This window comes from Athene cunicularia, assembly GCF_003259725.1.
Source record: "Athene cunicularia isolate RWA chromosome 5 unlocalized genomic scaffold, athCun1 chr5_part1, whole genome shotgun sequence".
Classification (NCBI taxonomy): Eukaryota; Metazoa; Chordata; class Aves; order Strigiformes; family Strigidae; genus Athene; species Athene cunicularia.
The window spans coordinates 8134804-8156375 of NW_020799101.1; the positions used below are offsets into that span (position 1 = coordinate 8134804).

Consider the following 21572-nt stretch of genomic DNA (forward strand, 5'->3'; position numbering starts at 1 on the left):
GGTGAATACTGATGGGATGCTGAATTAGGATGCAAAGATGTGTTAATGAGGCCCCTGCAACTTGGGACCGTGTGCTGTTAACAGATGGGATCAGGAGATGGCACAGCAGTATCCCGAAGTCGGGCTTTTTTTTTTCACTTGGTAGAGCCAGACTTTGATAATCAAGACTGTCTGGGACAATGCTGTAATGCTTTCAGTGATATAACTCTTTATGGTTATATAACTCTATATAATGATACAACTCTATCTCGGAGTGTGACAGGGCTATAAAAAGTGTAGTAGTTGCAGAAATACGCACTTATGCTTGCTAATCCTTGCTAAGCCTATAATTCTGATCCTTTTTTATCTTTAATAACTGCAAGTTATTAAGCATATATAACTAGTTGCACATGGGAACTTTTTTCCTTGAGGAGGTATCAATCCTGGTGATAATAGAAGAAGTGGGTGGAGGGATTAGAGCATGAAAATGAGGTTTCTACCTTTAGCTGAAGCAGAGTGTACCCTGTTGAATACATCACCTGGACAGTAATCCATAACAGTAATTTTATAGATCACAATTTGGATAACCTTTACCGTGTTTATTGCCCTTTCCATGGCTGTAATAACAAAGGTCTTGATGCTATGGAGACCCACTTGTTCTGGTTCTGTTTCCTATTGCTCTGATCTGCAGTTTCACCCCCCAGTGCCTTCAGGCACCAAGGAGATCACCTTCATCTCTCCATTCTCCCCTGGGTCTAGAGTTCAGCATCCAGGGAGACCTGGGCCTTGAGAAAGGACTTTGAGGGGGACAACAAGAGAAGTGGTCACTTGCCAGGACACCAGGTGGGCGTCCAGTGTCAAGAGTAGACAACCCAGAGAAATGATGCTAAGATACGGTCTCTTGGTATTTGAAACCATCTATTTTAGATGGGAACAGCTTGCTAGTAATCAGGGAAGACCTTCTGAGGTCACTTTGCTCCTTCTTCTGCAGGTCAAGCATCCTTGTTATTGTCTTCAGTGACATATTAGTAGTGCATTTAGCAATCACTGCAAAGGCTTGAACAGTCACGAAGAGGAAGTTGTTTCCTCACTCCTAGGGGTGATGCTTTAAGGCTTTATTTCTGCCCTCCACCCCCTGCTTTCTTTGCTGCTGTCAGAGACCCACTGTGATGAAGAAGAGAGAATTTCCATATCCAGAACTGTTTAGTTTACTTCACAGAAATCAAGTACTTTTCTGAATCTGGTATTGCCTTTTGAGGCCTTTGTATGCTCCATTAGCAACCCACAATGCACATTAATTGTCTGTAAATTTCTAGAAGTTTAATGTGCAATGAAAAAGAAATCCCATTGAAATCAAATCTAACCCTGTGAGAGGATGAATTAAACTGGAAGTTGATCTTTAGAGCAGTAACTGTTTGTAGATCGATACACCTTCTATGTAGAAAACTGAACACACATAAGGCATATATAAAATATTAAGTATAAATATAGTCGAGTTAGAGAGTTTAAGAATCTATTCTGTGTATCACAGGGCATTACATTTCACTGTTACTCCTCTGCTGAATTCATGAACTTGTGTGTAACTAAACCTTCCCCTCCAGACAAATATCCAGTATTAATTTAGAAGTCTGAAGAGACTGAGGATCCACCGCTTTCCTTCGTATTTTTCTTGCTTTTACATTACACTTTTGGCTTCAAAAAAAGCGTCGTATTTAAATTAACCTGGCTTCAGCTTCTTGCGGTGGCATCTTACGCATTTTTTTTTTCCCCACTGTGCTAAAAAAGTCACATTAAGGCACTTACACATATAATCAAGTCATCGCTCCACCTTGCTTTGATAATGTAAATGAGCTGAGCTCCTTAAACCTCTGTCTAGCCTGAATTTGGAGGTCTGGTGATGGCAGATAGACAGACATTTTAACTGTGCTTTAATCCAGCTCGGCGGCAGCAGTAGGGATGAAGCTGTGGCAGCATGGATTTCAGCTTCCTTGGTCCCCAGTCATTTTCTGTGGCCAGTGTTGTAGCCAGGTGTGTTCACAGCTGACTCCTTAATATTCCCATTGCTCAGCATCTCCAAGCCTAGTTCTTACTGTTATATGTCTGAGGAGTAGGTGACTTTTTTTCCAAAGCAAATCACATGCTGAATTGCTCATCTCCCAAGATGTTTGTATCCTCTTCAGAACTGTTCTTTGCTAGGGACATTTACCCCTCCTGCACTGGAGATACAGTTTGCATTGCTTTTGCCTAGAGAGCTGATTTCCACTTAAAACGCATTTTAATGGCACATGCCGAGTTACCAAGCACATCGTCCTGCATGACTGCCCTCACTACTGTTTAACATTCTTCTAATCTTTCTGTCATCTGGGGATTTTATCTGTCATTTTATAATGACTTTCAAACCATAGAGAAAAGCACTGAATTGTAGGGGACCTATTCACTGGGGTCCAGAAGGCTCTCAGTAATAATTTTTTACTGTTTTCCACTACTTCTTGTTTGATATCTGCCAGGTAGCAAGTTCTTCATCCATTTAACCCGTAATTTACTGAACTGCGTAGTCTCAGTATTTTGTTGAGAGTGTCACACAGTGTCAATTCAGTGAAGATTACCATACAAGAGGATTTGGCCAACCTGTGGCTCCCAGATGATTCAAATGCAGCACCAGGGTGAGGTGATGTTGTATGATGAACACCATGGCTGTGCTGATCTGGAAGCTGTTGACTCCTTGACTGCAGGTGGGAGCAAACCAGGGGCAGCTGCTGAGGTTGCCGTCAAGTCAATGGTCCACGTTGCTGCCCAGCCCCAGGAAGGGAGCACTGGTACAGGGAGCTGCTCTGGCTCATGCCTTTCTGCTGTACATCATACACATGCTGTGGCTCCGGCTGGACGTATGCAACTTGTTTTGTCAGGGCGTGTGGCTGTCTTCCTGAACCAAATTTATACTCTTATCAAATAATGAAATTAACATTATGGGGCATTTTACATCATTCCATACTGACAGCCATTCATTATGTTCCTTTCCTTTTCTTTTTTATTAAACATACTGAAACTCAGATCATCTTTTCTCTCATTTTGCCTGGCACTGAGATCAAGCAGAGCAACCTGTAATTACTTTGGTCAGCCTGTTTGCCCTTTCTGCATATGGGTGAAGAAAGCTTTTAGGTTGTGCTCTGGGAGTTCTTTAAAAACTTCATTGTTACTGTAATAAATATAGCCAGAGAAGGATTCTTCCCATGTCTTTAGCTTTCCATGTCCTTTGTCATAAGCCACAATTTCTCGTTCACATACTTGTTCCCTCTTTGTTCCCATCCTTGTGTGCTTTATTATATACTGCTTTTTCATTTCTAGCAGCTGCCTTCCTTTTGACCATGAGCCTTTGGCCTTTTTCCTTGACCATTGAATGGCACCATTTTGCTATCTGACGAACTCCTAAAATACAGCTGACTGACATTTACAGGACTTAGTCTTGGGGTTTTGGGGTTTTTTTGTTGTTTTTTTTTTTCCCCCAAAACTTACACTTGTATTCTATATACTTATGGGAAGCAAGTCCTTGGTGGTCCCTCTGTGTGTGTATGAAGTTTAGCTTCAGTTGCAGAAACATGAAATTTAAGAAGTTGTGCACTGTAAATTTACAGCTTTGTCAGAATTAAATTTAAAAATACATTGTATACCAAATGTAGTCTAGTGGTGTATAAATCTTGACACTTTTCATCGGTAGATCTCAAAATGGCTTGCAAAGTAGGTCATTAGCTTTATCTTCATTTTAAGAAGAAACTAAAGCTCAGAGAGGTAGAGTGATATGCCCAAGATTATCCAGTGATTCTTCATCCATTTTGAGCTTCCCAGTAGTTGCAGTGGGTAGATAGATGGTGACTGGAAATATAACACCAAGCAAGAACAGAGGTCAGATGTAAAAATGCCAGGAGTGCAGTGCATTATCAGACAGTGGAATGCACAGATTTTCAAATTAGGAAATTTATCCTAATATTCTGAATTACATTTGAATAGACTCTGTCATTCTTAAGTCAGTAAATAGTTTGACTGCATCGTGGGAGTGATTGAGGTTTGTTTGACCATTATTCTATTTATTCAGGAATCCCATTTATCCCTCTCTCTCTAACAAAGCAAAATCAGGATGATTAAGTTTTTTGAAGAGACAATGAGCTCTTTCAGCTATTCTTTACCTGATATAAAGAGCAAACAGCCAGCCATTGCATTGATTTTACTGTCTGAACATTTAGAAATAGTTGAGATTTGTAGATACTATTGATGCAAAAAGATGGTCCATGTTACCAACTGAATTCCAAACTGCCTACTTCTGAGTGGTGCTAGCTCTTTGCTTTTGTGGGTAAGTCATAGAGTATATATTATTTAAGCATTCTGTGTGTTAACAGTTTCCTTCTCCGCAGTGAGAGGAGAGTGGTGGACTTGGCAGTGTTAGGTTAACAGTTGGACTTGATGATCTTAAAGGTCTTTTCCAATTTAAATGATTCCGTGGTCTGGAGGTGTTACTTACACTTCTGCGGGCAGGAATCAGCACAAACATTGCTGTAATTACCATTTGCAGTTGTTTTTTACACAGACTATCATTCTTAACCCAAGTGTTTTCACTGCAGTCTGAGCTATTGGATAGTTACACTGATTTAAAAGCCTTCATTATTTCTGATCCTTTTAAGACCAGACAAACCTTGACAAAAAGGTTAATTGCAACCCAGTAGAGCTACACTAATGTTTTATTAGGGGGAACTTGTCATGTCTAGATTTTTTCAGAGCAAGTGTACTATAAAGAACATTAACATCTTGCCTTGAGATTTTTAAACTCTTCATAAACTCCAATGTATGAATTTAGCTTCAAAATAGCATAATATAGTTTATGAACTAGATATTTTGATTTTTTTTAATTTTTTTTTTTTTTGTCAGTGTAGCTGCTAGCTAGGTGGCTAAATCTGTATTTGTATCTGTACACAAATCCAGTCAGAGAGATTGCAAATTTTCAACTCCTAATTAAATTATGAGGAGAACTTGAAGGGGTTTCTCACTTCCAGACACTTGTATTTGAAATGTTTACTGTGGTCTTTGAAGGCAATAGGTAAGTCTTTGACTGCTGAGGTTTGCACAGGGAAGGTGGCTTAAGCACTAGTGGAGCAAAAGAGCCAAAATCTTATTTGCTCGTTAGCCTATGCCTGGGCAGGGACTTCTCTCTGGTGGAAGGAACTGCCTGGGTCTGACCCAGGCCCCTCGCAGGAGTGTCCATGTGTGATGTGCATCAGGACTTGCTCCTTGGTCCATGTGGGAGCACCATCAGGAGGCTCATAGTTTTGGGTGGAGTCTAACCAATTCTCTGGCTGCTTGGGAGCACTCAGATGGATTTAAAGATTTTTGTCTCCAGATAGCCATTAGGAAACAGTGATTCTGTCCCATCACTTTCGCTTGGGGAAGCCTCCCTTGTTGCACTTTCTTTGGACAGCTTTTGCCCTCATCCTTTTAATGCTTTGCTATACACTGCAACAGCATCTTTGGCCTGGATGACATTTCTCCTTAGAGAAGGCAGCATTGAAGAGGAGCGGGTGTTGGAGATGAATGAGAGTGTTTGTTTACTGGATCGATCTGCAAGGTGTGTTAATGGGAAGGAGACTGGTGACCAGAAGGGCAGAGAGAGGTGTCCCTATGGCAATGCAAGGGTGTGGTTCACAGAAGGTCACTGAACACAGAGTAAGCAGTGAATGTGGCGGTGGAGCGGAGCTGTTAGGAGAGCAGCTGCTGCAGAGCTGTTCCCATCCCAGCTGTCCAGTATAAAACACAGTGACTGATTCAGGATCTCAGGAAGAAAATGTGTGAGCATAGTACTACTCTTGCTGGAGGAGCAGCTGATGGAAAGGCACGTGCTGTAGTGAGTAAGAGGTTTCAGGTAAGATAGTTGGACTTTCTGACGGTGGAGGGATGATAGGATCAAGTTCTAAGCTGGAAATACCATTTCCCCCTTAGACACCACGTAATTTCTGTAGTGGTGTATGAATCTACGGAGTGTCTGAGTGAACGTCTTAGACACATCTGGAAAGCTTTTCACTCTCTGAGGAGGTGTTTGGGCAATTTATCTGCTTCGCTTGACTATTGCCTTCCTCCCTTCCACGCTCCTGCACTCCCTCAGGCATCCTGACACGTTAATAGCTTCGACTCATGTTGTAGTATCTAAGGTTTGAAAGAAATACCAATTTTTTTTAAAAAAAATTAATTTAGTACTCTTTTTTTTTTTTTTTTTTTTCTCTTCAGAGAAACTTGTCTCAGCCGGTGTGAAGTATGCCACCAAGTCATCCTCGGCTCAGTTAGCCCCACAGTCAGAGGGCTGTCAAATTGACAATCCTAATTAGAGCAAGAGATGTGGAGAGTATTTTGTGGATCTAAAATATTTAATTGTGACTAAAATGCATGGAGGAAGAAGAAAGTTGCATGCTTGGAAGGACAGCATTACAGCTGGGCCAAGACAGAGACTAGTTTGGTTTCATGTCTGTCAGCATGCTTGCCTTCTTCCTGTCCTGTTTTCATAACTGTATGGAGTTGTTAAACCTGCATCTTCAATTTATTGGGAATGCGGCAATTTTAATTTGAGTGATATATAGGAAGAGGGAAATATTTTGCTAGGCTCCTGTTTAAGAACATGCCCTTATTTTGGATCATGAGAATGCATGCAGATCATGAGGGTTTTTTTTAAAGCAGGGGTACCGATTCTTATGGGTTTTTTCCATGAATCAGAAAGTAATTAGAGAAGCAGGGGAAGCAATCACTTTATGTGTATGTTATTCCAGAATTTTCTATTTGAGGAGGTAGTTAACATCTTCCTCTGAAATACCCAGTTTAATTTCTTGTAAGGAGAAGCAGCTGCTGGCCTGATCTGGTGTGTGATCTGATGATGTTGCCTGTGTTCCTAAGAATTTGAGTGCAATGGTGCAAGTTCAGGGTCTTATTTTTCAAGTGATGCCATGGAAGAAAGATGCAATCCAGCTGAGCTGAGGAGAGCATCAGAAGTGTTGCTTTTTCTCATGAGTAGGGTTTTTTTTTCCCTCTTGCACCTGCTATTTGTGCCAGTCCTTTACTCCTTCCAGACTGAAAATATATGTGAGGACAGGCGGTCACTAATACATGGGATAAAATTATCATTCTTTTCAAGTCTCTGTCTATAGAGGAAAAGAAAAGAGAGAATCATTTGAAGAAACATTGACAGCAGTAGGCAGCTATGCAAATTTTGCCAGGTCTATTTAAACATACGCATTGGTTTTAAATATAATTCTGAACTTATCTAGTCTACAACAAGGTCAAGAAACAGAGAAATGTACCCTGTACAGATTATTTCAGACACAAGGCAGCCTGTATACATTTTCACCTTCCCACTCATACCCCAGCATCTTGCTGTTGCTATGTTTTTAATTCTCTTGGGTTGTAAATAGGAAACAAAAGAACTTGGTACTTTTTCACACTATTGCAGATGGATAGGTTGGAGCAGGTAGAATAATGCTGGACTTTTTGCTGAATTAGAAAAAAAGTCATGTTAGAGTATTGTGTACTTCCAATGTCCAGGATCATGGGTTTCACAAGGCTGAAAGAAATGTGAAAATGTGAAGTCTCTAAATGAAGTTGGAAGAGTTTTTGCCAAAGGTCTGCTCTAGCACAAAACAAAGCTTTGGTCTTGGTGGAGAAGGGTCATGATGAAATGGTTTGCCCTGTGAAAAGAGGAGGTCAGATCGGATGCGCATAGTGGTAACCCTGAATGCTAAAATGTGTGGTTTCTTTCTTTTGCATGACATTGATGATCTCACCAAGGTGGAAAGGAGTATTTGAAAAAGTCATAGTTCTTCCTTTCTTTTTATTTTTACAGCAAAAGGTTCACTGTTGTTTGGTAGGTGTTTTACTTCTCCAGCTTCCTGTGGTACATCTTCCCCAGGCTTTCTGCATTTGTTGTTACTGCAGAACAGATGTTTTTCTTACCTGGGGTGATGACAAGGGAATTCGTACCAGTTTTGCTTTTCTAAGAGGAGAGGCATTTTTAAAATCCATATTTTGTGAGTGGGATCTCTCAGCCTGTGAAGCACCATGGAAAAGGAATTCTAGAGAGCACATGAAACCAACCCCTGACTCTTTTCCAAATCGTCATCAAATTACTGTACAGATCAATGCCCTAAACCTCAGAAAACAAAGTAAATCTTGAATCATTAGCCATCAGCCATCAGAAAGGTCGCAGAATCACAGAACGCTTGAGGTTGAAAGGGACTTCGAGAGGTCATCTTGTCCAAGCCCCCTGCTCAAGCAGCGCTGCCTATCACTAGTTGCCCAGGGCCATGTCCATACAGCTTTTGCATGTCTCCAAGGATGGAGACTCCATAACATCTCCGGGCGACCTGTGCTAGTGCTCAGTCATCCTCACAGTAAAACAGTGTTTCCTGATGTTCTGATGGAACCTCTTGTCTTTCATTTTGTGCCCATTGCCTCCGGCCATGTCACTGGGCACCACTGAAAAGAGTGTGACTCTGTCCTCTTTGCACCCTCCCTTCAGGTATTAGTAAGATCTGCCCCCTCCTCTCGAGCCTTCTCTCCTTCAGGCTGGACAGTGGCAGCTCTCTCAGCCTTTCCTCAGAGAAGAGATGATCCAGTCCTTTAATCATCTTCATGGCCCTTTGTTGGACTCTGTTCAATATGTCCATGTCTCTCTTGTACTGGGGAGCCCAGCACACAGTACACAACACTCTAGGTACTGGCCTCTCCAGTGCTGAGTAGATGAGTAGGATCACCTCCTTTGACCTGCTGGCAATACTTTGTCTAATAATGCAGCCAAGGATACCATTCACTTTCTTTGCAGCAAGGGCACGTTTCTGGCTCATGTTCAACCTGGTCTACCAGGAACCCCAGGTCCTTTTTTGCCAAGCTGCTTTCCAACTGGGTGGCCCCCAGCATATACTGACGCATGGCGTTGTACCTCCTTAGGTACAGGACTTTGCACTTCTCGTTGTTGGACTTCATGAGGTTCCTGTCAGAGTTGGAGTAGGTGACAAAGCTGAGATGTGACAAATGAGGGTGTTCGGGACTGAGTCCAACAGTTTGGCTGTAGTGGTTTCGGCTTTGCTGAGCACATTTCCATCACTCTTATCAACTCTGTGGGGCAGGGTGACAAACTAAAGCTTGGGGACTGGCCTGAATTTGTCCCCATGGACCACAGGGACGTGTCTTTCCACGGGAGGAGAGATGCTCTTTTTCCCTGGTTCTTGCAGCGTGGTTGCAGCGTGCCAGAAGCAATCAGCTGGATGCACTGTGGCCTCCAGCAATTACGAGAAATGTCAGGGCAGAGCTGTCACGATGCTGTTACCATGCTCACTTGCTCTTTGAAATCACTGGCTAAGAAAGATAAAGAACAGTTTTGACTTTTCTTTTAAAACTGTCTCCTTGCCACAGTTTTATAGACAATTAGGAAAAAGAAAAACCACAAGAATTTTTTCTAGAAATTAATAGTTCATACTCGGATCACTATAGTCTCTCTTGACCTTGTTTAATACAAAGTGCATGTTCCTAATTGAATAACCCTGTAAGCTCAAGAATCCTGAAGCATATCCAAAGTTCACTTTTGAAGTTTAGATTTTAAAACTTAATAAAATACTTCTATTTTTTACCTTTTCCTAGTGCATTTTTGAGGTCATATATAAATAGCCAGACACAAATGGTTTGTGATGTGCTGGTGGTGTATCATGATATTTGGATCTGTTCTGATTGCTAAATGATGAACAATGGATTTACATTTGCATGAATGACATATATATGTGGTAAATTGCAAAGCCAAACTACTTTTTTTTAATTTGTTTTTGAAGTTTTATTGTCTTGTCTGTTCTGTTCTTCATTTTATCTAAGGGCTTCCCTTAACTTTCTAAGTCCCTGACTCCTATCAGACAATAGGCATTTAAAAATAAACCTAGCTAACATAGAGATTTTGTTTCCTTTCTCAGATGTGACATTTCCCCCAGTTTTCACCTGCTCAGCATTCAAGTTAAATAAAACCTTCTCCTGAACCCTTTTTCTGTCCATAACTTGTTTGATATTGTATACACACCTGTGTAGTAAAATATGAGGTTGTACCAGGCTAAACTGAATGTTGAGCATCTCTTTCAGTGCTCTTGGGAAGGCATTTCCTTCCTTCAGGTATGTGGATTTTCAGTTTTCCTGCCTAACACTGAGGTGCTACAGTGCTTAACCCCCCGGCATTTTCTTTGCTACCGCCGATTTACCTTATCCATTGGTGTATCCCCACCAGCTGTCATGTTTGGGCATTTTTCCAGTAGGAATGACTTGGCGACACGTTCCCTGGTCAGTGCAGCTGTCAGTAACAAACTCTGATTGCTCCTTTCTGAACATTGCAGAGAAAATTCCCCAGGGGTGGCCCAGTGTGTGGGTCTCAAGCTACCATTAAGGCAGCTGTTTATCATCAGTTTAATAGCTACATGTATTTCTAAATGCCATTTAAAATCTAGTACTTCATCTGTCTTTAAAGTCTTAATGATTTTTTTTCTCTTAATCTGAAGCATTGCTGTTGATGCAGCCTGAATTTTACTGGTTTTTGGGTTTTTTTTTTTTAAGTTTTAGGTTTGTCCCTGAAGGCTAGTTGGGGCAAGAAACACTAAAGACTTAAGGATCAGACTTTTGGGGCTGCTCCAGTGGCTCTGAATCAGCAGGAGCCTTTCTGTAGCTGGGGAGGATTTTACTTCAGCAGGATTTGCAGACTCGGGAAGCCTTTGCATTAACTTCAGAGGCTCAGAATTAGATTTCAGCAGCAGTGTAACTCCCCAGAAGGCTGAAAGCGCAACGTGATCCCTCTAACACAATGTCTCCAAAAGGCAGAAGAAAGAATGAGCCAGAGCATTTTGATTTTACTCAGATTTGCTCGTGGTTGCCTTGAAGCAGTGGTATTTTTCCTCTTTTGCAAGGTCTTTAAGCCTGGAGCCTGAAGCTGTTCTGTGCAGCAATTTAGAGAAACTATTCAAGTCTAAGACTTAATATCAGTGAACACAAAGATTTACTAGTGATGAATGAGATCTGAGTCCTTGTGACACGATTTCCTTCTTTCCTGCAGGTTGGACGAAGTTTGCTCGGTTGACACGGGCCCTGACGAACAGCCGGAGCGTACTGCAGCAGCTAACACCGATGAACAAGGCTGAGGTGGTGCACAAACACTCCCGGTTAGCCGAAGTAAGTGGGACAGACACCAGCCTGCTCCCTTAGTAAGGCAGGAAGAGATGGGGGAAAAAAAAAACACAACATACTTAATTTCCATTAATCAATAATATTTTTAGAGAAAAATATTTCCCAACTCTTTTTTTTTTTTTTTTTTTTTTTTTTTTTTTTTTTTTTTCAACCTCTCCTCTGCTTATCCTAAAGCAGCTCTGTGTGCCAAGTCCATGTTCCTGGGACAGGTCATGCTCTTTCAGTCATGAAAACAGTCTCCATAGGTCAGTTTTACTTACATGGCCCTATTTCTGTGCATGCAATTCTCAGTTTGCTGGTTGTTGCTTAACTTGGAGTGCACAGTGTGCTCCTCTACATGCTGTCTCACAGTGACATGGAACCAGATTTGATGTCCTTGAGCCCTGTGGATGGTCGCTTATTCTCCCAGGGCAATGGGATCGTTTGAGAAACCTCTTTGGAAGTATCCCTGTCTGGGTCCCTGGGGTTGTACAGGCACACTGACTACATAGATACCTTAATCTCAACTTTCTTGCAAAAAGTCATTCCTGCAGTATTTTGCTCATCATTTTTTTCTTCAGAACTGATGAAATGAACTCTTTGGCAGGTTGCAAACATCTCCTTAACAGTGCAGATGGTGCAACAAGTGAATGCCTTCAGGTTAACTGATGAAACAGAGGTACTGCTTTCATCTTCATGTACATTGGTAATGAAAAATATACGGGTCAAAATATATGGTCAAAATATATGGGCTGCTGAAAATGACAGCCCTAGCCATCTTGTTCCAGACAGTTTGTCCTGGGTTCAATGCTAAGAACTGGTAGCAGCTTTAAATTTTTTTTCATTCCCTTTCTGGTTTTAGTGGACTTTGATAATAAAACCTCAAATTAAAATCAGAACGGAACCCCACAGTTTTCAGGTGTTGGCAGTGTGATGTTTTCCCTTGAATTGTCCCATACCAATAGCTTGAATGACTGCTGAGATACTCTCATGTCTTGCTTTTATAATTCATGATATTTCAGTGTTCTGTGAATCCAGTGATATACATTATTGGCTTAGTCTAGAGAAGGGGAGACTGGAGAAGGTATGGTAGCAATATTCAATTAAGTCTAAAGCAGTTGCGTAGAATGAGGGACAAAATTGTTCACCAGGACCACTATAGCTAGAGCAAAAATACTGTCATTAAGTCACAGCAAGGAAGATTTAGATCAAACAGTAGGAGAAGCTCAGGTGAGGGAGAAGGCTGTACTCAGGAAAAGGTGGGAGGAGGTTGCACTCAGGAGTAGCTTGCTTGGAGAATGTGCAATCTCCCCTCTTGGAAGGCATTTAGAGCTGCAAAGTGCTTTGTAGGCAAAATGCTATGAGGAGTGCAGACTGAGTGGAGGTATACTGTCACTGTACAGGCCCCATTTCCCGTGTCTGAGGAAGAGCATTCTCATCACAGCTCATCCCTTGCAGAACGCACTGCCCAGCTTTATCAGGCTTAACAGTTAATCAGCCATTTTCATTAGTTGTATACAAGAATAATTCAGAGTCTGTTATGAATGCAGCTAACAAGATATTGTGTATTCTTTAGTGTTTTAAAATTAAAAATTCATGCAGCATGAAAGAAATAATCATTATAGTTCAGTGGTCTCCACAGCCACTTGCCACCCACTCACCATGTCAAACTCAGCATGATATTATGTTAAGAATAATAATTATGCTTTTACAATATCAGGGGAGCTTCTAAGCACTCCACCACCAGAGGCATAGGGAACTGTCAAGCATATGTTCATTGTATTCAGTTTGAGCCCTGAGCAGCTTATTATTCCAGCTATAGTGAGGCTGTTTCCTACTCCAGCCCCAGTGAACAAGACAGGGAACAAACAGGTCTGGGGAAGCCAAGGAAAGAAGTCCCAGTCCTGATTTATCATGTGTTGACCATAAATGAGTCCAAAGAGATAAATGGAGTGAGTCAAAGCCAAAATGGTGTGTTAAATGCAGGGAACAATTTTGCTATTGGGAGAAGGTTCATTGATTTGCACAAAGGCTGCTGTGAAAAATTGATTGTTTTGATTATTCCAGGGAATGACCCATGGATCCACCAGTGAGTTCAGCTTGCCGCGGTGGCCAGCTGAACCTTGCCCATTTGGTGGTTATAGGAGCACTCTTAGTGAGTCTTGTCCTGGTCACGGGGGAAAGGACACCTGGAGGCTGATACTTTTATGGGTCTCACCAGGGGTTTGGCATCTGTGAGGGTGTCTGATGAGTGCCACTGGGACCACTGGTCAATGTGTGTTGCTGTTCAGCTGTAGCTCAACACATGACTGTTACACCAAAGCTGGCGTGATGCAAGGCTGTTGGCCAAGGGAGCAGCCATGGTCTCTTGGAGGTCTCTGATGCACACTCACTGATGCCTGTGTAGTAAGTAGGTCTAGTGGTTTTCTGGCCACAGGATAAACTTGTGAGACTCAGCTGGCTCTGTAGAAAAGAAATGGCTGACTAATGTAACAGTAGTTAGTTTTTCATCATATCAGTTTGACTGACTTTCTCTGCAGGTAGGCAGAAGCAGGCTTGCATCCCATCAGGTTGCAGCCTGACACTGGGCCTCATTAGAGATGTTGGGAAGCCACATCCTCCAACACAGAGTGAGAGAGACTGCTGTTGTTGTCCCTTGGTGATTTCTGAAGGACAGATTTTCAGCAGAGCCAGACTTTCACTGTTTGAACTCAGTCACGGCTTTCTCCTCTTAAAAATAAGATTGCAAAGGACTAATGGAGAATCCGTATCTGTGGTGCTTGAGTTCGTATTCTTGGTTGTGCTGTTTATTCAGAGCCATTTACTCCTCTTCATTGAGGAAGCATCCTGCACTTGATCAGTTTTACGCATATGGGACTACAATTTGCAGTCTAACTGTCCCTGCAAATACAGTGCATCAGCTCTAATATGAGACAGGTGTAGGGCTAAAATGAGTTTTAAAGTTTCTGGAATTATTTATTTTATCCCATACAGACTTGAGATCCCCCAAATGTAAAGGTGTTTTTAGTTCCAAAACACACATGAATCTTTCAGTTGTCAGCGCAGTATATTGCCATGTTATGCATTCATTTGTGCTTTTGTTTCTTGTGTTGGACTGAGATAAGAGGTAATTAGATTAGCTGGGAGGAATGTCTTAAGTGAATTTGGCTTGGTTCCTTTGCAGTGTTTCCAGTTATACATTTTACAAAAGTGCGCATGCAGGAGATTATAGTCATATGCAAAAAAGAAAAGAAAAGTAATTACAAGAAATAAAAGAGAACCCACTAGTGATATTGAGCTTGTAAGAGCAACGTCTTTTTGAAGAAAATTAGAAGGAAGCATGATATTGTCAGTGTGTTAGGGCAGAAATTGTGCATGCAATGCTTTATTTTAGAAGGAGGTTGGCCAGCAAGGCTGAAGTCTGCTTTACCTTTGATAGGGTACTGTTCTGGCTCAACAGTGGTTTAAAAAAGAGGTCAGGCACGAAGGATTAGTCTTGTAACACTTCCAAATACGAGTGAATACTCATGTTCATAACTGCAGAGAATAAGCTGATGTGGCAGTACCCACAACCTGTTTACGGAGCCTTTCTGCCCTTGCTATTGGCATGGTTTTCCATCCATCCATCTGCAAAGACCCCCCTTTTTCTTTAGATGCTATGCTGCTCCCATTCATCAAATGACAGCTGCCTCCACACATTCTTAATGAATCAGATAATTTAGAAACTGTGGGTTGACTTGCAATGTCCAATGAACACAGTCTTGTCTTTGTCCCGCTCCTTGCCAAAATCTGTAAGACCCCTTATTGGGTCATACAAATTGAAAACCGTAACATTTGGGTTTTTTGTCCTTGACAGGTTCTTCAGCTGGGATCTGATATTCTTCCTCAGTACAAGCAAGAAGCTCCAAAGACTCCACCACACATCATACTACACTATTGTGCTTTTAAGACCACTTGGGACTGGGTCATCTTAATTCTAACCTTCTATACAGCAATTATGGTTCCATATAACGTCTCCTTCAAGACAAAACAGAACAATATTGCCTGGCTCGTGCTGGATAGTGTCGTGGACGTTATTTTTCTGGTTGACATTGTTTTGAACTTTCATACGACCTTTGTTGGCCCTGGTGGAGAGGTTATATCTGATCCCAAACTCATAAGGATGAACTACCTGAAAACGTGGTTTGTGATTGATCTTCTGTCCTGTTTACCATACGACATCATCAATGCCTTTGAGAATGTGGATGAGGTAAGTGATTGTAGTCCACCTCAAAAGGATTGTTTTGATTAGAATTAATTTAGGAGCATGCTCTCAGGCATTTGGCAGTGATAAGAGGCAACTGAAGCTCTGTGCAGGGATGGCCTTAAGCTGCTGGGCTTTATCTACATGGCATTCCCATGTTGGAGAAGAGGTGTCATGAATTCAGTGCCATGTGTGGATGTGTACATTAATGGATCTGGGTTTTAGAATCACTTGTTTGTCATCCAGAAGTATTATTTCATGTCCATATAAAAATGGGCTGGACCAGTTGGGATGTCCCCCTGCCACAGCCTCACTTTTCAGCTCACACCCAGTGACTGCTGTTAAGCAGCCCTAATCCATCTCAGGGCGAACTAATATGGCTTAACGTAAATAATCAAAACTCTGTATCTTCTCTGGCTGAAGCTGGTGAGAAATTTTCCTCTGACTTATACAAAAGTAGAGAATGCCTCTGAAAGAACATTTTTAAAATCCTGCTCTGGGATTACTTTTTGAACCATGCTGTAATTTTCTTGTGATATCTTTTTAAATGTCTGATTGAGAGGGAGATTTATGTCCATTTTTTTTTTAAACAGTTCTTGAGATACTGCTGGAATTTTAGAAACTGTTTGAGGAGAGAAAGCATAAATATCTTAAATGGACATTGAATTAAAGCTTTTTAACTACTAAATGCATTAACATTTACGAAATCGAGCTTGCAGCCCAAGATAATAGAGAAAAACAAGCAATAACTATGACAAATAATGCATGCAGAAGTCACTGTAGAGAAAATTCATTATTAAAATGCAACTATAATGTCATTAGGACTTGTTTTAATTTTTCTCTAAAGCCCTTTATCTTTAGGGCCGTAAAGAGATGATAAAACCTCTTCTCATTTTTTAAGATTTTAACAGTTTTTTCTTAGAACACCGTTGAGTGGTGGGGGGTTTTTTGCTGTTTTGTTTTTTTTCTTTAAATTCTCAAATTCTGCAGCTATATGGCCTCACTGTATAAAAATCTACGTTCTTATTTTTTAATGCAGACTTTGGTGCAGATTTTGTAGAGCTCCTTTAAAATTCCATCCCTGACTGTGCTGAGTACCATCTTTTGACACTGTTCCATTTTATTTATAGCAAATATGACAGAAGTGATAATACTTGCAGCTTAAATTCAAGATCATATGAGGGCTGCCCGTCTGGAAGCAGGTTGTACAGTCAGGCTGTGTAAGGAGGTGGTATTAGCAAGGTTGTAAATATAATACAGCTTTTTAAGATAACCAATTTCAGACTAAAAGGAACCTGATTTTTATAAAAATGCGGAGTTATCTCCAGATTTTCATGCTTTAGTATGTAAAACAAACAGAAAATTTCTGTGCTGAAACAGTACAGATTTAAATGAAGAGCTTAACCTCTTTCTCTAACATCTAGATGGGAAGTAAACCATCTGCAGTATTTGTGACAGTGGAGATTCACTGGCGTAGTGCATTATAGTTGAGGCATGCTTAAAGTGCCAAACTTTAAACAAAATGTAATAACAAGGTACCATGTGCTCCAGTGATCCTAGAGCTACTATCATTTACCTTCAAACAAACGAAATACCAACCTCTTTTAAATAAGAGAGCCAATACTGACATTTCTTTCTCATGAAATGTTGTGTTATGGCCCTGGAGCCTCTAGCAAACATTGGAGTATAATTGTTTATGTACTTGATTTCAAACTCCTCCAAGTCCAGCTTTCCCTAGTGCCTGAAAAGATTTGAAGCAATTTTGAGAACAGGTATGTAAACAGTCAGCCCTTCCTCCTTGGGTCTACATTTTTCCTTTTCTCAGTCTTCCAGGGGAGATTTTTTTTTTTTTTAAGGTGATATGTCTTTGTGACATTTAAGTCTTTTGAGCCTGGTTGGTGTGTTTTGAGTGATTGCAGTTATTAACTCACTTTATCTTCATTTGGCTTTTAACATTTATTTTATCTGGTACTTCTTTTCTGGGGTTTAACTTTTTGGTCCACTAACAGCAGTGTGCTCAAACACTGTTCATAGGTCAAGAATAAGTAAATCAACAAGCTTAATTTGGAAGAAATATTCTGATGGATTAAAATGGTATTTCTCATTAGAAGATGAGTGTTTCCTCCATAAGGCAAGTAGGAGAGAGAAGAGTTCTTTTAGTTCTTGATTCTGGTAGGTTTTAGCTCTTTTATCTTGGCCCTGGGTGTTGGATAAGGTCATTTGTCTTTAATGTTAAAGTTGGTGGTTGTGGCATTTCAGAAGAAGTTAACAGAAGATCAGAGTTTAGTGGTAAAGACCTTAGGGGGCAGCTTCTGCTGCTCTTTGAGTTCTCAGTATGGTGGCAAAAGATGGTCTCAAACCGGAGTGAATAGCCCTAATAGCCAGCTGAGTGTAAGATGACTTTCCAAATTTCCCTTGTGTGTCCCACCTCCATCCCTCCTTTTTCCACATAAAACATCAAATATACTTTTGTTAGCTGTTAAGGGACTAGGTGAGTAGGGGGGACACCATTGCAGGTAGGTTTTTTTACCTCCCTATGGGCAGGTTTCTCATGCATTAAGAATATGGCCAGGGAAATGTAGGTTTGTGTGTCTCTGTTGTAGATGTAGACTGCTATATGTGATACAGGTGCTTGAAGGTTCTTCTGCAGAGCCTGATGAGTCATTGTATAAGATACTTTATGCACTTTAGAGCCGTTTAATAATGTCAGAACTAAGGAGGTAAATTGAAAGACTGAAAAAAGGAGTTTGAAAAAAGGAAATGTGAGGTTTTTTACTGAGGGTTGGAGTTCTTCAAATGCAGTCAGTCTTGGTCAGAGTAAGAACAGTGTCGTTTCCATCATGGACAACATTAGTCCGAGGCTGGAGTATTGTGAAATTCCCACCTGAGGCAAACATGACTGCAAATCAAAGTTATTTTGTTGTTGAGTGGATGTAGAGCCTCAGTAGAGGATATGATGAAAAGGATTATGACACACAAATTGAGAACTGGGGGGGATTAAGATGATTTGAGGTAGAATTAGAGGTGGAAGTTTGTATGCCTGGAGTTACAGAGCCAGGCTGTTAGTCTGCTCAGGGGGATGTGGATGTATGACAAGGAGGGGGAAAGGTGAGATAATGAGAGAGAGAGATACCTTGCACAGCATAGACTGATCTAAATTGATGTGACGGATGAGGAATTAAGTGGCTAAGTGGTATTGAAAGGGTAGGAAAACAAGGTAAAGTAGGCTGTAGAAAAATGAGCTGAGAGAGAGGAAAATGGAATCCTTAGTGGGATACGTACTTTATTTAAGAAAATTGGTAGGAAGATAGTCCTAGAAATCAGAAAAAAGGCATGGTACCTTTTCTAATTGGGAAACATTACTTGCACTGGAATACATTCTGGCTAATCCAAAGCTGTACAGAAAACCTGTCATATATAGAAGTGTGAGAAGGGACACTATATAACATACTGAGGAATCGAGCCAATTTTCACAGTATGAACCAGAATGGAAGGTGTGTGCTGAGTCGCTGAAACTAGGCTGATTATTTTTTCTTTCTAAAGTAAGTGTTCTCTGACACTTCAGATTTAATCCAAAAGTACATGTCTGTCTCTTCTTTTAAATTAAAAAAAAATAAAGGAAAAAAGGTTTGGGGTAATGGGGGATATGGTGTTTGGATCCAAAGATTTTCATCACATCAGTTCTTGTTGTTACTAGGGTATGAAGCATGTAGTGACTGTAAGTTTGATTTTTGTTTTGGAGTTATATGAAGTTATTCTGTCTTTTTCCCCTGAGTACTTAGCTGTATGTAACAACTCTTCCCATTGCTTTATGCACCATCACTTGTATTTCTAAAATCATGACTCCCAACTTCTGAAGCTAGAAAGCTATGTTACCTTGAGGCTTAGCCTTTATATGTGTTCTGCCTACTAAAGAGAGATATATATCCAGCCTCTATCAGTCTGGGCTACCAAAAGGTGGCTATAGCTTAGTTAACCATAATTTCTGTACAAGTCACAATTGTCAGAGTCACACTGTGCTGAAATTGTCAACAGATGGGTTTATGCCTGCGGACACTGATCCCATTGCTTGTTCAGATATAGTCAAACCATGCTACAACTCCCTTTGGGACCAAATCTATGGATCTCCATCCCCAGGAAAACAGATGTTGTGTGGGTGCTTGGCTCCTGGGAGAGTACCTGGCGCTGGAAGGACCTTGGGTACCCGTACTCGGGTAGAGGCATGCTGATACAGTGCTGCTGAGCGCTGCCTTTGAGCCTCTGTAAATCAGTATATAGAACAAATATTCGCAAGACTAGGTAGATGGGCAAATATTTGGCCAAATGGAAAATGCTTCCACAATTTGTGTTAAATACAGCTGAAAAAGCCCCCTTTGATATTTGAAAACATATTGGTGTCTTTTTCTTTTTATTTTCTGGAAATTTTGACTGAGATTCATGAATTTCTGAGTTTGTAATGAAACAAAACCTAGAAGCTTGATCTCATCTCTGCCAGAAATACGGCCCTAAAATGACATGGGACATATTGCGAAGAATGGGACCAGATGTTAGGATAGTCCGTACAGATAGCCAAATAGATAGTTTTCAAATGAGTTGTGTAAAAGATCATCCTTTCTGCAAAAATTAGTTTTCATGAGCCAATGGCTGGAAGTGAAAGCAGACAAATTTAAATGACATAAAACTCTGAAGTTCTCTATCTATTGTTTAATAATGTAAGACTACATGACCCAGTGGCCTTTAAAATTTAGTGATCTGTGCAGGACATATTAAGGCATAGAATCCTTGTAATTGTAATCTTCTTTTAATTACTATTATCGATCTGTTTCAATGGTGGCAGAAACTTCTTTGCATCACTGCAATTAATAGCAACTAAAATAGCAATGTCTGTAAATTGAAAACAAATAAAAGCTGATACAACTAGTTTAGCCGTATTCACATCTGCAGTGCTTTACTGCAAATGTTTCCTTTTCTAGAGATTTTTGAAGAAGGGTTTATGGACCCTGGACTGAGTGGCATATACAAGTTAAAGATTCAAGAATGTGGCTTAGTCGCTGAAATAAAGTCTATGGCTAGCTACCTTTCTTAAATCTAGGTGGCTGACATGGAGAGAATAATTCCCAGAACTAAATCCCAGCCGCAGCCAAGTGTTAAACTATGATGAAAACTCCTAGCAACATAATGACAGACGCACTAAGCCAGGGACCTGGCATTTTCCCCTTTGTTATGCAGTTGGAAGGCAATTAAATATGAAGAATACTGTCATCCTGCTGTAGTGTGCAGAAAACTGCAATATAATAATACAATGTCTTGCTTATGATGTCCAAATATAAACAGATCCACCTTAGGCATATTCACCCCTATCACCCCTATTGCACTTGCAGAATTGCACCATGTCTCTTTAGATTTTATTCAGCTACGGTTTCATTCAAGTTCTGCCGCTGTTTAATTACCAGCTTTTTTTAATGCTATACATGGTCTGAGATATTTCTGCAGGTTTCCCTGTGGAGACACAAGTGTCATCTTGATGTGAGGGACAACGTGTGAAAAGAAGGGCCTGAACTGGAGTCAGTGGAAGGGGTGGTGGGAGGACAAGCAAGGTTCACTCACAAGATGGATGTGACCTGGTAGCCCCATGCTGCACTGCTCTGATGCAAATTATGGCATACTGAACATTAATTATATGTCTCAGTGGTCTTTTTTTTTTTTTTTTTTTTTTTTTTTGTGTGTGTGCTGTGTCTGTTACTGGGAAGCAGATGTTGCGTACAAGCCTTTTAAATCAAATCTTTAGTCAGAGCCGTATTAAGTGATGTAGAGTCCAACTGGGGCAAACTGTGTGTGGAGTACTTTCACGGGAAGCTTTGAGTCCTGCATGATCCCTTCTCTTGCAAAGGAGGTGAAAGCTTACAAAGGAGACAAGGCAAATCAAATAATCCAGTCAGATACTCACTGAAATAATGCTGATGGGAGTGGTGCAAATCCACATTACTGAGATTGCTGTACACAGTCGTCAATGGGAGGAAAAGAGTCGCAGGCTTAGGGACAGGGAATTGCTCTGCACAAAATGGAGCCAAGGTACAGCCTTGGATAAACTAACTGCATGGCTAATACCAGAATTAGTGAAGTTTCACTAGTGAGACAG

The 21572-nt window shown here is 40.8% G+C and overlaps 1 protein-coding gene across 1 annotated transcript in view; it reads left to right on the forward strand.

Moving 5' to 3' along the window:
* Positions 1-21572, forward strand: part of KCNH5 (potassium voltage-gated channel subfamily H member 5) — a 147965-nt gene that overhangs the window by 15590 nt on the left and 110803 nt on the right. The window contains exons 4-5 of the mRNA XM_026849866.1: positions 11081-11196; positions 15047-15439. Of these exons, the coding sequence (XP_026705667.1) occupies positions 11081-11196; positions 15047-15439 (509 nt within the window). The remainder of the gene's footprint in view (positions 1-11080; positions 11197-15046; positions 15440-21572) is intronic.